This window comes from Athalia rosae, chromosome 3, assembly GCF_917208135.1.
Source record: "Athalia rosae chromosome 3, iyAthRosa1.1, whole genome shotgun sequence".
NCBI lineage: Eukaryota > Metazoa > Arthropoda > Insecta > Hymenoptera > Athaliidae > Athalia > Athalia rosae.
Genome location: NC_064028.1, coordinates 23,118,814 through 23,134,151, shown reverse-complemented (window position 1 = coordinate 23,134,151; position 15,338 = coordinate 23,118,814). Strand labels below are relative to the sequence as shown.

General features: G+C 42.5%; 1 protein-coding gene across 5 annotated transcripts in view; it reads left to right on the top strand.

Annotated features, from left to right (window-relative positions):
• The first annotated feature begins 607 nt into the window (after positions 1–607).
• The window catches only part of LOC105683841 (A disintegrin and metalloproteinase with thrombospondin motifs 7), a 31,544-nt gene continuing 16,813 nt past the window's right edge, over positions 608–15,338 (top strand). For 3 of the 5 annotated variants that reach the window (XM_048653353.1, XM_012396761.3, XM_048653356.1), the window contains exons 1-3: positions 608–1,418; positions 4,546–4,708; positions 14,072–14,406. In XM_048653353.1, coding sequence (XP_048509310.1) covers positions 4,585–4,708; positions 14,072–14,406 — 459 coding nt within the window. In that variant the 5' untranslated portion in view covers positions 608–1,418; positions 4,546–4,584. Of the gene's footprint in view, positions 1,419–4,545; positions 4,709–7,369; positions 7,545–11,780; positions 12,205–14,071; positions 14,407–15,338 lie in introns of those variants that run through there. The other 2 variants (XM_048653355.1, XM_048653354.1) reach the window with 2 other exon arrangements.

Here is a 15,338-nt window from a genome sequence, read left to right as displayed (position 1 = left end):
TCTCGGAAAGGGTTTGCATCGGTAGGCAGTACGAGGTCCTGATTTGGTCGAGATTCGGTCGTTAACGAGCACCTGTTTGCCGACCACGCGTACCTCGCTTAGATTCCGTCCGCGTGGGTCGTTGCTGCCCGATTTCGGAATCACGTTTCCGAGAAGCACGAGAGCGCGAGAGAGCACACGGTGCCGCAACGGTCTCGGGCGCGTTACACTCCGTGTAACGAGGTAATGGTCCCGTCGCCACGGTGTCTTTGGATTCGCGTGTGTAAGAAAAAAAAAAAAAACCGCACTCTTCGTCGCGACCAGCGCTCGACCGGGCGATGAGGTGTCGCATCGAATCGGCGTCCCGCTGCGGGAACGCTCCGCGTGTTCTTTCACCTAGATCACGCCTTGCCCCTTGCCGAATGTTCGGCTCGGCTTCGAAAAATGAACGAGGAGAGGAGCATCGAAAGCGCGGGAGAAAAGACGAAGATGGAAAAGATCGGGAGAGAAGTAGTGGAGAGGAGTCCGGTGGTAGGCGCCTCTACGGGCAAGAGGAACGCGAACGAGCGAGTGGCCCGGCGATCCAGCGAGTTGTCGAGAACCGAGTCTGACCGCACCGAGATCGAGTAGCGTCTAGTGTTGTGGCGGCAATCACGACCGCGACTTCGTCGCCCGCTGCAACGGTTCGAACGAACGGACACCTTGGCATCTTCGTATCGCCCGAACCGGTGGCCACGCGCGTACGCGACCATTATAAGCTTCTTTCACGTTGTTCTATCCAGCTATTTCGCGCGGTCTTACGATTCGCGCGATAACCGCGCGCCCGCGCGACCATCTAAGCGCGACAACGTGACTTTTGTCGTCGCCGTTACCCTCGTCGTCGGGACGGGTTAGAGCCGATCGATTTTCCCCGACGACTTCGAAGAAAAACCGACGCACTCACCGTCGATACTGATCAGTGTTTTCGATACAAATTATCACCGAAATAGTGCTCGTTACGGCGCAACGTGCCGTCACACATACACGTTTATCGCTTGTACAATTATTATCGCCGCCGAAATACGCGTTTAAGCTACCGCGCACTTTTAACCGTAACTCTGCATATCTCCACACACACACACACATACGTATATGTATATATAATGTAATATATTTACTGCGCAGATCACTTTGCCAAAGACACGATAAAACTCTTTTATTAGATAAATCCGAGTGTCGCAGACTTGAAAAAAAGAAACAAAAAAAAACACACACACGGTGTATGTAGTGATCGGTACATATACTCACATATTCATGATTCAACGATACTTTAAAATTCTCAACGGGTATTTTACACTCGACGTATACCTATATACGTACGGGGATTAGTGTGTTTTCGATAATCGTGATGATCATTCGATCGGTTCACAGTGCATCTAAATTGACGTCCGCTCGAACGGGTACGTTCTTCTGTTTTATCAATCAATAACTTTCACAATCTAACGAATTTCGCCATTGCAACGAAATGTGTTCTCAGAAACTTTCGCACACAGATGTGATATCATTTTTTCTTTATTCATATTTCTTTTCGCACAGCGAATGATTCAGATTTTACAATTTGAATGGCATAGGTAGGAATTCGATCCGCCGATCTGCTTAGGCCTGTGCATGAGTGTCTTGTGCAGATCGGGAGGATGCATAGGATAACTTTGCCCACCGAATCGGCGCACCTTCTATCTATACGAACTTTGGACAAAATCTCCTCAATTGCATCCAGTCGATCTTGAAGACCTTCGTTCGATTTCCTGCAAAAAAAAAAAAGCGGCAAAGTATTCATACGGACTACTTACGTAGAACCAAAATGGCGACGAACGCGTCTATCGATATATAGGTATACATGCGCGAGTATACCTATGTTCGATCGAAATGCAATACCGATTCTTGTGATCTTGGAGATCCTGAATAATGTCAAAAAGGTCATTGCGTTGGAAACGAGAATTGCATTTCCGGTATCAAAAAAAGCTGCAAAGGCTCAGTTTTTAGAGGTAGTAAGTTTGAAGTGAATGAATGCAGTCGAATTTATAGCGAAGCAGTCAACGATCGATGACACGTTTCATTTCTCGTCGATCGTTTGGAAGAAAAAAAGAAGATTTTTCGAAATCCGTCACAGTCGTACGGATCCGGTCTGAAAATTAATCCGACTCGTTCCTCGGGAACGATAGAAAAATCGAAGTTGATCGTTCCGTTGGATTCACTCGTTAGTTTTGGCGAAAAGCCATGGGGAAGAAGCAGTGGATCGCACGACGTGCCAATTTCGCAAAAATAGAGTAAAGGAAATTCGGGTTTTAGATATTCGAACGCATTCCGTACGGTCGTGGCGCCTGAGTTAAATTCTCGCGTCAAGCGGAGAACCGTCGCGTCAGTCGGTTGTTCGGTCGAGACATGATTAATATCAAAGCATAAATATGCACCGGTATATTCGATCAATCACCCTACGGAGTAGCGGCGAACAATACGAACGAAGCGCGCACGGGGTCTCTCCTCTTCGCGCCCGCGTGCCGAACTCAAAGTGGCCAGCATAAATCATGAGTAAATATTTACCCGACAACAACGCGCCCCGGTATCACGATGCCCCTTTGTAATCGAGCTCCAACCCTCGACCGCGGGGGCTCACTCTCCACCGTTATTATCGACGACCGTAATTAACCAAAGGAAAGCCCAATCGTTCCGATTTTTTTATTCATCCGTTCTATGAAAACGACGAAGAACCACAAAAAACGGGGGGTAATTGAAACGGAGGTCGAAACGAACGATCGAATCGTCGACGATTCTCTTTGAAACGTTCGTTCCGGGATCGGAAGCCTTCACCTATCGGATCGGAGCATTTTTTCCATGGTTGAAAATTTCAAGGGAATTTCTAATAATACAGATCCCGAAGTGGGGGAGCTCGAGGATTCGAGTAATCGGCGGTGGTGTTTCGAAAATTTCTGGCCAGACACCGAAGCCGCAATAATATTGAGCGGAAGTTGTACCACGAACTGCTGACGGCAAAGTGTCAATTAACTCTGCAATGTTGTCGCAGGTCAGTCAGCCAGTTGAGTCAGAGTGCGCGCCTTTCGCTCATCGCTTAATTATTGTTCGCCTGACGCCATAGCGGCCCCCTCGAACTTTTTGAATATTCTCATACGTCAGGTGAATAGCCGTAATGACGTTAATTAGAAGAGGTAACATTTTTTCACATTGGATTTTGGCTCGAGAAACAGGATCAAAAATCTTTAGTCTCGCGGACACCGAATGGCCAATTCAACGCTCAGATCTAGAGAAGTGGGCTTGTAAAGTTCACAGAGAGGAGCATGAAATCGCTACAGAACAAAGAATACATCGTCGTCAGGAGCGTATAGCTCATTCCAACAGGTAGCAACTCCAGAGTTGTTTGCGCCTTTAAACTATCCGAATTTTTCATGTGCTCTCACACGTGACACCTGCTGAGCTCGAGTACGCCGTTCGCGGTTTGTCGATGGAACCACACGTGTTACGTACATCGAGGAAGATTTGAAACGAAGACTTCGAATCGCGGACGGTATCGATCCGTATAATAATCTCCGATGAATATTTCATTTTCCCTCATCATCCCTCGAAATTCTCACGGATCGTATAATGAAGTTCGGATATTCCGCGCATTCTGAACATTTTAATGTGGATTCGATTTCGCTCCTCAAGATTTTCCCCGTTATTCAAACCATCGATGCGTTCGGGTCCATAAATATTTCGCTTACTTTTCATCATTCTCAATTGACCAGAATCGCTCTCGGTATCAACGATAATTGGCTCGGTCATAAAATCATATTTCCTCCGCGACAAACTCGCGGGGTCGCGCCCCTACTCGCCAATGCCCTCTACGCGAATCCGAACAGGGGCGAGAGGTCAAGAGAGAAGAGAGAACCCCGTATTACGACACAGTGAATGAATTCGATTAATATCGTAACACTCGATACGGAAAGGTATCCGTATCTTGTTGTTACGTCACCCCCGACGATCGTCGAATATTTAAAAATGCGTATCGAGAGGGGACCCGAACGTGTGCATTCGATTTGAAATTATTAAAAGATCTTTTATTCAGAGCTCACACATACCTGTGTGTCGAACGATCAATTCGAATACTAATTTTAAACGAGTTTTAGGGTGCAGACGAGCAATTCGTCTGCTTGTTCGTTCCCCTGTGATCAGGTGATCGTTTTATTCACCTCTTGGTAAACGTGGTCGAATGATTTGAAAAATTTTCTTTTTTTTTTCTATGATTTTTGACGAATTAAGAGGTGGAATGGCGAGTCTGTAAAATAGAAAAATCTATTTCATTTGACGGCACTTGACGAACCTCATTTTAATCAACCGGGGCTAATTAGTCGGCGAAAATCAGGCCGCGACTCTTCTAGTGCCACCCTTAATTAATTCCCTTTACTCGATTGCTCTCCAGACAACTTCTAGTTCTGGAACAACTCATTTCTATTCTGTTGATATTTTTTTCGGTTCATTGGAAATGGACGATCGGAGATTTTAATGACGAGGATTTTTCAAATTTCTTTGCAGATTAGGCAAGATGCCAACCTTGGAGATACTCGTGATACGATGAGGAAATTTTTCGAAAAGATGGAAAACATTTTTTATCAAATAAGCGTCATGTGGATTCTACTTGTTCTGCAAGTTGCTCTGGCACATTCTACAATTCGCAACAATGGACGTGCCGTAAGAGGTGAGTAATTTTTCATCGATTACCTGCGGAAGCTAACGCTTTCATAGATGATGAATTCAACCATTCCGTATCATTTTGCCCTATTAATTACAAATTCGTAATAATATCGTACCGGAATTAAGGATCCGAAAGGTTTAATTGAATACCATTCTTCACTCCGATCCGACCCACCTTATATCGCAATGATCGTTAGAACCGTCGATCACATTGAACGAGGATGAAATCGAGTTAATTAATCAAGATGTCCGACTGCCGCGGGAATTATTAACTTGTGAGATTCAATTAACTTGTTACCTACCGTAAAGTAACAAACGTAAGAACTTTACGAGACGACGAAAATTGAAACGAAACAAAGTTTCGAAAAATATTTTTCCATTACGATTCGATCCAACGGATATATATCTGAACTCCGGAGCCACGATTTTTTTTTTTTTAATCAAAATGACTCTACCTCTTAAAAATCATATTCGTCATTATTAGTGGCAATTAGTCGAAACGACGTACGTTACGTATTGTAAGAGTAGAGAATTATTTGCGATATTTCCGCGCTCTCAATTTTGCCACTAAATTCTAATAATTCGATGGTGCAGTTTTAATAATTCGAGCATACCGTTTTGCATATTCTCGAGATGTGTAATGATACAGTTCGCCGACGATACCTATTTACAGTAAGCGGAATACATACAAACGCAACTTTTGTCGTACTCGATCATTACATATATTATTTGTTCCGTCGGTGAAAAGAAACGCCGTGCAACCTCAACGACGACATGTCAAATTGCATCCCATGCGAGGCACATGCACAGGGGCAAATGAATGCATGTACGCGAACTGCAAACTGCAGCGCGTAACTATGTGTGCGTGCGCGTGTGTGTATACATAATATACATACATGTACATAAATATCTGTGTAATATACATCAGGCCATGTGCGCTTATGTACGGAGACGCCAGATGTTACGAAATTAGCGTCTAGTTAAAACCAATTATCGTAATCAGAGAAAATTGCTCCGTGGAGGCAGTTTACCTAACCTTACATTATATAGCCCTACCTCCGTCGGATAAGTGGTATGGATAATTTGTCCACCGTAAGGCAGGTAATTGCGATTCTCGAACGTATAGCCGCATAGAGTTATTAAATATATATATGCCTTGAAATAACCTGCTCAAACAATCGACCTACGTTCTACATAGTCTCACTGATTTTACATTTTATTACCATTTTATTACCATTTTTTTTTGGTCCATAGGGTGGATGGGTTTGGATATGCTTCGGCATATAAATATAGCAGCCGAGTGAACTATTCGCTAGAATTTTTTTACATTTTTTAGTAAACAAATTCCAGCTGATGACGAGACCTTCTTCCGAATTTTTTCTTTTTTTTTTCTGAGGGTTGGGGTGAAAATTTCCCATAAGTTTTATATAAATTCTACGAAACAGTCTGAATTTATACGAGTATTATTAGCATTTGGAAGATAGTCTACGGAGAATAGTTTACGAGTATTACCGAAGTGGAAAAAGTTGGACCGTAGCACCCCTTCGAGAATTGGAAATACGGAAACAGTTCCGAAGAAAATTTAGAAAACTAGTGAGTCCCCCGGGATTTTCATATGTACGCTACTCCGGAACATTGCACCCCCATTATACTCCGAACCCGATGTCCAGGCCTGGCGCGCTCGGATATTGTCCCATGCCAAAGCCAACCGTAGCCCAATTTTTTTTTTTCATCATTTGCTTACATCAAGTACACCGGATGACGTATGAAACAGTTCAAGTGTTCAGCTGTCCTGCGGTATTACACACGTCGCGTAAAAGAAAAAGAAGAGAGAAAAAAAAAAAAAAACAGTTCTCGAAGATGAAAGTCATTTATTGAATTGCGGTAAACGGTACTTCACCGCAGCACCTTTGCCATCCACTTGCCCATTCGTTTCTTTCTGGTTGTTTTTCAGTTATTTTATTTATTTTTATTTTTTTCTCTTCCATTCCACGTTATTCGAGTGCGTTTTCAAAAGGGCGGGTAGGGAACGGTCCGCGACGGCAAATAATCTCATCGAACTCCAGAGGAGAAAAACTTCCACAGCCTCATGTTTACCGGGCTCACGGTTCAGAGTTCGCGACTCCGTTGTCCCCGCGATGGGATTTTACGTCGATGTCCATTCATGCGAGCTCTTGTTCGAGAAGTACCGACCATAGCGGCGTTGTGAATGGCTGTACGCTCGTACCTCCGCTGTATACCTATACCTGTGTTATATACCGGGCGCGCGTTACGTGGGTGCTCGGTAATAAATAATGCATACACTCTCGGATGTGGTGTACACGCGTGTTGGTGCGTGTAGGAAAACGCGTACGTGCTCATGAGCAGCTCACGATTTTGCGTGGGCATCCTGTCAATGGACCGGTCGCATCTTCTTCTTCTTCTTCTTCTTCCTGCATGCAGTCCCATGCTACTTCCAGATTCACGATCTCTGCAGTGCACCTCCCTTACACTCGCCACGATGAAAATTTCTTTTCGCTCTTTTCCATTCGACGCTTCGTAGACGACTCTTCTCCTCGGATTTAACCGGCGCTACCCGATGAATCGAAGATTTCAACCATCTAGCTTTGACGTATCGCTTCGCCATTACGTAATCTACATTACTTGTTCCACGACGATCGTGATGCTCGGTACGGACGTCCGTTCGAACGATTTTATATCGCTCGCAGTAGTGTCGAATCAAATCAAGTGTACGTATGTACGTGATCCGACTGAAATTTCTGGATCTTCACAGTAGGAATTACTCTGCATGAAAAGTGAACGGGGGGAATCGGAACATCGCGTGAACGGACGCGACGAGTGTATGTATATATATACGTAGTTTAAAAGTAGATGAAAAAAACACTCTAGCTTAACGCTACCACCCATCGATCGATATTCGATTCCCCAATGAAATATCGGTCGCTTCGTAGTTTTTTTTTCGTTTTTTTTTTTTTTATCGTTCAATAATGCCCTGCAAAATTTAATTCCACGATGAGTAATCGTCGCATTGGCTTTTTAACCAGCTTAAGAAACTTCAAGAGACGCGCGTGACCTCACTTTAAACCAGTCGATGGGATCGATTCGTAGGTTTTTTTTTTTTTTCATTTATTTTCCGTCATGATTTCTGTCAGCGACGACGTCTCGTGCATACCAATATCAACGGCAAAAGGAGAGAGATATAAACCGACTTCACCTTATAAGATCAATGCGTGTAAAATTTTTGGCCAAACTTACGCACATCGAAATAGGGATACAACGCAACTGTCAAGGTGAACTACTTGTCGCTGACGTTTTATACGTAGGTATACCACAAACTTTCGAGTATATTTCTCTGTCTAATTTACTCCTCCTGAACAGCTACTCCTATCGTATCAGAAAAAAAAAAAAAAAAAAATTGAATGATTTTTCTTGGCCGCAAAATTTTTACTCTTCAGATTTTTATCGTACGGGTCTCATTTGTGAAAAGTCGTAAAGCGAAATAAACGAAAAAACATCAAACGTGGATAAAAAAAAAAAAAAGAAGAAGAAATTAAATAAGTAAATGAATTAAAAAATGAAGAGTCACGCGTGGGTTCCACTACTCATTATCTATCGGCCCTCTCGTCCCACGTGGTTCCGCAACCTCGTCCGTACTTTGGTATCTTCCGCAGTTGTCCGCCCGCACGTTATGGTGAACTACGACATGAAGAATTATATAGTTGGAATATGAAGGTGAAGGCGGAGGAGCTGAAAGAAAGCCGATTTTCATATTATATGATGAGCACGTCGTCGACCAGCAAAGTGAGAAATAATATGTCTGAATATAATATGTATTTATAAAGACCGATTTAACTTAACAGCTTTCCATAAAGCGGTTAAGAAGCTGCGGCAAACGTCGGCGTTTACGATCCACAATGAGCCCGTTCCGTGGGTCTTTACCATCCAATCTTCAATGGGAGTGTTCTGCAGCATTTGTAGAGTTATGCCTGTATGGAATACGTATAAATAAGCGTGGACGTGCTTGAAAAAAATGTTTCTTCTTTTTCTCAAAAAATCGATGTCAAGAATTCTCAAAAATTTTGAAGAATTATCTTCATCGCTGGCTACGTCGTCGTACCGTATGACGCGAATTACGTCTGGGCCAATTTGCTGATCGCGCCTCCTTTGGGGCTCGAGTTGCACAAGTTGAGCGCATTTGAGCATGCACACCTCATTCCATTTTTTGGATGATTCTCATTGTAATTAGTGAATCAATGGTGAAAGGGCCGGCTTACCCGAACCAGATGAAATTTCAAATTGCCATCTGCAGGAGAGTCGTTCACAAGCCACAGAGAAAATTCATTGAAATGTCTAGAATTTTAGAAACATGTCGATCGTGAGCCGCAATCTGCATATCCAAGCGCGGATGAGACGCGACATGTTACGAAAATGTTTTAAAATGCACAACTTGTTGAATTGAAGAAAAAAAAAAAAAAAACTCAGCATCGGAATTAATTTCATCGATATTCAGACTGCGACGCGAAATTATTACGTCTGTCGGATTTTTTATTCGCGCTTTGATCATGTCGGCAACTTTTCTTGCCAGACGACGCGTGACCGTAACCACAGACCCCTACAAAACGACCTGCATATACATATATACGTGTATCTCAAACTCGACCAGAAATGGTATATTTATACTTGAATATATTTCCACCTCGCAATCAAATCAATCAATGACAAATACACGACAAACTTCGAGGAAATCATTATCTCTGAATACTTAATCGCGTTGATTGCAGTTTATTTTTCCCATACCTCATTTTGCTTATTTTGTTAGAATGCTGGAATACCTCATCCTTACCGAAACGTAAAAATCTTCGTGCACCCGATCCCCGAAGACTCTCTTCTGCATTTCATTCTGCGAAAGATGATCGAAACCAATCGGCTGAAATGTTTCAAAGCGAAAATTTCTTTTCCACGTGTTTCCGAACTCCAGAATATTTTTGTCAATCAGTAGCCCGTTTTTGGAGTCATACCGAGGTTGTCTGTAAATCATACGCGACCACGACGGACTAGTGGCCGTGCGAAGGATTAAATAATTCATGTCCGCAGATCCGACAGAGGTGCAGTTTATTCGCGACAGACACACATACGTTACGGCAGACAACTTAACTTGGGTAATAAATTATTAACGGGTCGTGCGAACCTTTTCACTGTTAGGATACGTTCTAATCTCAAAGTCGATTCGGTCAGTCGAAGTGAAGAAAATGAGTTACGGTGTCGCGAGTCCTGTAACGACAGATTAAGATTTACTTTGCCCTACTTGCTGCTGCAAGGCGCGCGAAAAGCTCACTTCGGAATGTGACAACGTTCGCGACTTTACATACCGTAGACGTTATAATTAATTTTGAGAGGTCGCAAAAATCGGCGAACGACGAGAAATTATTTCTAGCAATTCGAAGGGTCTCAAAGAAATCCATATTCTAATGAATTATGTACCACCGTTTTGAGCACGTAGCGGTGCTAATTGTAAGTTTACGATATTTTCAGATGAAATATCGCTCCAAGAATGGCGAACATCTGCGCGAATTCCGGGGTCGTGTACCTAATTTGCAGAAATGAGATAAACACTCCGCGCACTACAATGATGCATTTGTATCTTGAAACGGATTAACAAGATAATCCCAAGGAAATTCTCACATATGCCTGCGCTAATTAGATATCTCAACGTCTCTCTGGGAACATCTCCCATCGGCTTATAATTTTTTCATCCCAATTTACTCGTGTCTCTTCTGAATTGTTCATTTACCAATGTATCACACGTACTCTGCTTTTTGGTAGAAAAAATTTTCCAATTGTTCAATCAAGATAGATTTCAATTTGATGAACTTTTCTCGAGTGATTTCAATTCACAGGGTTAATCGGCCTCGTCTAGATAATACGAAGTTGTTTTTTCTCATTTCAGTCTTCGAAGGATCATTTCGACGTTTTTACTTTGTCGGTAATACGAGCGAGCAGATTGCCCTGATTTCTTGTGACTGATAATAGATTCATCAAAGGCGGCATCGGTTCATGAACCACGGACTGTTTACTTCTCCATGTAATTGAGGACTGCCTTCCGAGCTGTAGTGGAAAAAAAAAATCCATTCAAGTTTCTCAAGTAAAAACGCAATAAGTTTTCTTGTCTTTTTCGATAATTGTCGTCGTTTAAAGATGACGTCGCGAGCATTTGAAGCTTCAACGATTTGATTCAATAAATTTATATGCAAATTCGTTTTTACTTTAGTAAACCAAGAGTCAGACCATCAATGAGTCACCGGAAGAAACTGGTTTTTGTTGTAACTTCTGGTCTCATCGATAACGGTTCGTTCAGAATTTAAAGATTTTTAATCAGCCGGTTCGTTTGATTTTTCAATGAAAATTTCAATCTCATCGTATAATTGTTCCGTCCTCCGATCGGCGTCGAACTAACATTTGTTTTCAGAGATCTCAGATTATTTCAACAATCCTAAACCCTGCAGCCTTATTTTTGGATTAATTGATCAACTTTTTAACCCGATAATAAAAAAATCTAAAAATACAAGAACAATTAGGCTTCCGAAGCATTACGACGAGTTGGTTTTTTGTCTTTTTCTCGAAGAAGAAGAAGAAAGTCGAAAAAATGACGAAGTAAATTGAAACGTAAGTTCGGAATCTCGTGCATAACACGAAAAATATTTCACCCCACAAGCGGCTGAATAAAAGTGATGAATCACTGCGCGAATTCCCCCCTTAAAAACTTCTCGGAGGATGTCTGTGTCGCTGATATTTCACCCGTTTGACTACCTCGAAAGTGAATTCGTAATTGGAAAGCAGTTCTGGGTGCCATAGATCAATAATTTCTGTACCACAGATTCGCAGGCCCATAATTTCTCATCCGGACGATATTATTGCCAGTTTATTGATTTACGAGTTCCAATTTTTCACCTGAACCAGTCATTAAAATTTCATTCTCTCCCCCCCTCACGTTACGGACGCAAATTTTTTTCTTTTTTCACCAATTTTTTTTTTTCCGTTGTCTCTTTTTCTCACAACGCTGTATAACGTGTTGTGGTTCGGGTCGCATAATTTATCAGCACGCGTCGGTGCGGGTCGAGCCAGCTGGAGTTGCGGAGGAACGGAGGAAATCGAACTACTTGCATTAACGGCCACCTAGAAGCTTTCAGCATTCAATCCACTCCCAGCAAGTAACGCCAACTTGTTAATAACGCGGTATAATTTGCTTATAGCGACGTATACCTGTACACAGTTACGGCAAAGAACGGCGCTCTTTCAGTCAACCCTGACTACTGGGTGGAGAGCCCGCCCATATACCGGTCCACCATTTTCCTCGTTCAATGATAATGAGATAATGATGATTGCAGCTCCCTGCTCGCATACAGTTTACTCTATTTGTCGCCAACACGCGCGTACCACGCATACGCCATTGGACGTTGGACAAGAGTTGCAATCGGCAGCCTGCTACTTCCACCGGTGAAGGTACATTATGCATCTTACCACATTTCTCGCATTTTCTCATCTGCATATTAAGAACGGCGAACGGAAACCATGCGAAGATAGAATACGTGCGCTATCCGGTCCGATTACATTCGTTTCCAGCACGTCCAATGGAATCACGAAGGAAAAAACGCCGCCCGCAACCCAAACGCCAAAAAAAGCTTTACAAATCAATTAAATTCTTCGTCACGAGAGAATCGTAAATTGGCCGTTCATTCTCCATTGTAATAGCCGGTGGATAAAAATGTCGAAGGTCGGTCTCATCTCTACCTGAACTCATCAAATAACTTTATCACACGATGCAATTGGTCACCTTTCAATTAGTACAACCGATTGTTCGGAACGTACCCCATGTAAAAAATGACACGCATACGACATTGAATAGCATTCCGGTCAGGCGGGTGTAGATTTTGAAAAAAAATTTCAACTGGAATTTTATTCAGTCATCCGCGAGCGGGTATTTTCCGTCGGGAAAAAAAGCCCGAGGTGTGAAACACACGTATGATTATTCATCCGGAGATCAGAGGGCAAATATTTTTCGCCAATGCGTGCATTGGTCACCGCAGATATACCTGCAGCCCAAGGCCAACTCTGACACGGGTCAGACATGGGTTACATGCGGAACCTGTGGAGTCCCTATTAGTTTCGCATAGTGTTGCAGTCACAGTCCCGTAGGTTTCCTGGTGGGTTTCGTGCCGTCTCTCTTGTTTTTTTTTTGTAATTTTCGTTTTCGTTTTGTAGCCCGCGCGATTGCACGAGGGGGGTTCGTCACGCGGTACAGATTCGCGAAATACATTTATCACCCCTGACCTACGGGAAAAATCGAATTTGGAATCGATCTAGTCCTAACTTGGAGTAGGTGTATCCCGAAGGAAAGCCAGCACTTTTTTCTTATCAGGGTTCGCTCCAGTTCTGAATCTTCCAATCTTGATTGGAAATGGCGGATCCTCTGGTGAGGGACTCGAGGGTTTTGCTTCGCAAGCAAATTGTATGCAAATATGGCGCAATAAATAACAAATTTACGGTCCAAGTAACCGTAAGTACGTCGTTGAAGCTTACCGTGCACAATAAAGATAATCATAATCCATAATTTATTGGTACGATCGAAATATTCAGCGGCATTCAGACGCGTCTGCGAGGTCGATTTTCTTTTTCTTCGGGAAAATTTCTTGGACTGGGTTGAGGAGGTTTCTATTTTTTTTTTTTTAACAATTCCTGGATCTGGAGACTGAAATAATTAACAAAATACGCTCGACTTTTCGAATACTCGTCAGTAATTGCGACTTTGATAAAATTATCTCTTGGGATGTTTTTCACCCCCTGGAGACGCAGGGGACGTAGTTGGTTATATCGGACACAATTCATCACGGATCAAGCCAATTGCGCATAGGGGCATAGCGATGTTGACAAATCACCGAAAAGTATCTGCTCAACAAATTCATCACAGTCACCCCTGATAGGCCTAATAAAGCGATCGATTGATAAAACAACCTCAAATGACGCTCCATCAGGAGTGTCGTTACAGGGTTTTCAAACGCGGGGATATAGAATTTAAAACTTGCCCGGATTATTTGCGCCAATAAATTCCTGAAGAGTGGTGAATTTTTTTTTCTCTCTTTTTCAACCTTCTCATTAAATCACGATTTATCTCGGTCCAAAAATTTAGGGGGAGGGGGATAAGATGCCTGTCGCCATCTCAACGTCATCTCAGACCACTTTATAAAAACCGTTCTCGGTATTTGATTTTTCGAAAATTAACAAATTCAGAAAACCAAATCGCAAAATTTCGAGATCAGTTCAGGAATGTGGAGATAAAGATATTGCAATAATTTTCGTATGTGAATTTCAGGAATATACACGCACGAGGGGTCCATCGAGGAGTATAACATCGCAACGCCGTACAAAGTGACTCCGACCGGTGAACTTGTATCTCACAACGTGACGCACCACCACGATCACGATGGACAAGAAGTTCACTACAGAATGGAGGTGGCCGGAACGGAATATCACCTCGAACTAAAACCCTCCCTAGAATTCATATCACCCGGAATGGTGGTGGAGAGCCGAAAAAGGGGTATCCATGTTCGAAGGCCTTCAAAAAATCAGGGGAGCAGATGTCATTATCGCGGAGTTATCAGAGGCCACGAAAAATCTCACGTCGCTATTTCCGCTTGCGATGGATTGGTGAGTCTTGAGAATCTTTCGTAACGATTTTTTCTTTCTCTAAATCATGGATCGGCATCGGCTTCTATTTTTCTTATTTTTTTCCGAATCCCACGACGATTCTGCGGTTTCCTTAATTGTCTTTCTCATTCCCGAAAGTGCGTTCATTTATTTATATTTCCGTCCTCTTTTTTTCTTCTCCTTTTCTTTTGTGCGATGTAACCGGAATTTTGCGTGTCCAGAAGGAATTTGAATTTGAAATTTGGTCACGGTTATATCAGTCACACGTATACGTCGGTGCTCTGCAGTATCTCGTAAGTTATTACTCCGCGAGAACCGCAAATTAGTAGAAAAAAAAATCAAAAAAAAAAAATAACGGCAGCGAACAGAACTGGGAAAGATTTACGGAAATGCCGATCGTGGAACAAGGCGTGGTGATTCATTAAAATGTGATCTAACGCTACTGTTCCTTCGTTTTTTCCTTCTTCTGTGCGGAGATATAGTTCATTTTTAATGATGCGTTCAAAACCCACGGAAATTCACCACGTTAATTATCCTAGCTATTAATAATAGCCTTAGAACTATTTTCATAGAAAGATCCTATCTCATGTTGAACAAAAAAAGAGGTATTCAAATACAGGTATCGAAGTAGCAGCGATAGTCGTTTGCGAAAATCGCATGATTCTGCGACAGGGTATACTATCTGTAAAAAGTTGCCAAAAACTTCCCACAATTCCTTTATAACTTACGATGTAACTGCACATCACCTAGATTAATTGGCGAGTCCGACAATCAGTCTGTACTTCAGAGGTCGAGATATCCGTTGTTGGCCACGTCCTTGGAGTATAAAGTAGCGGCGAGAACGTTAATTACGAATCTAAGTTGTTGCGATTTCATCGGATCGTTGATCTCTCCGTGTAAGATTCTTTTCTTTTTTTTTTTTATTCTCTTCT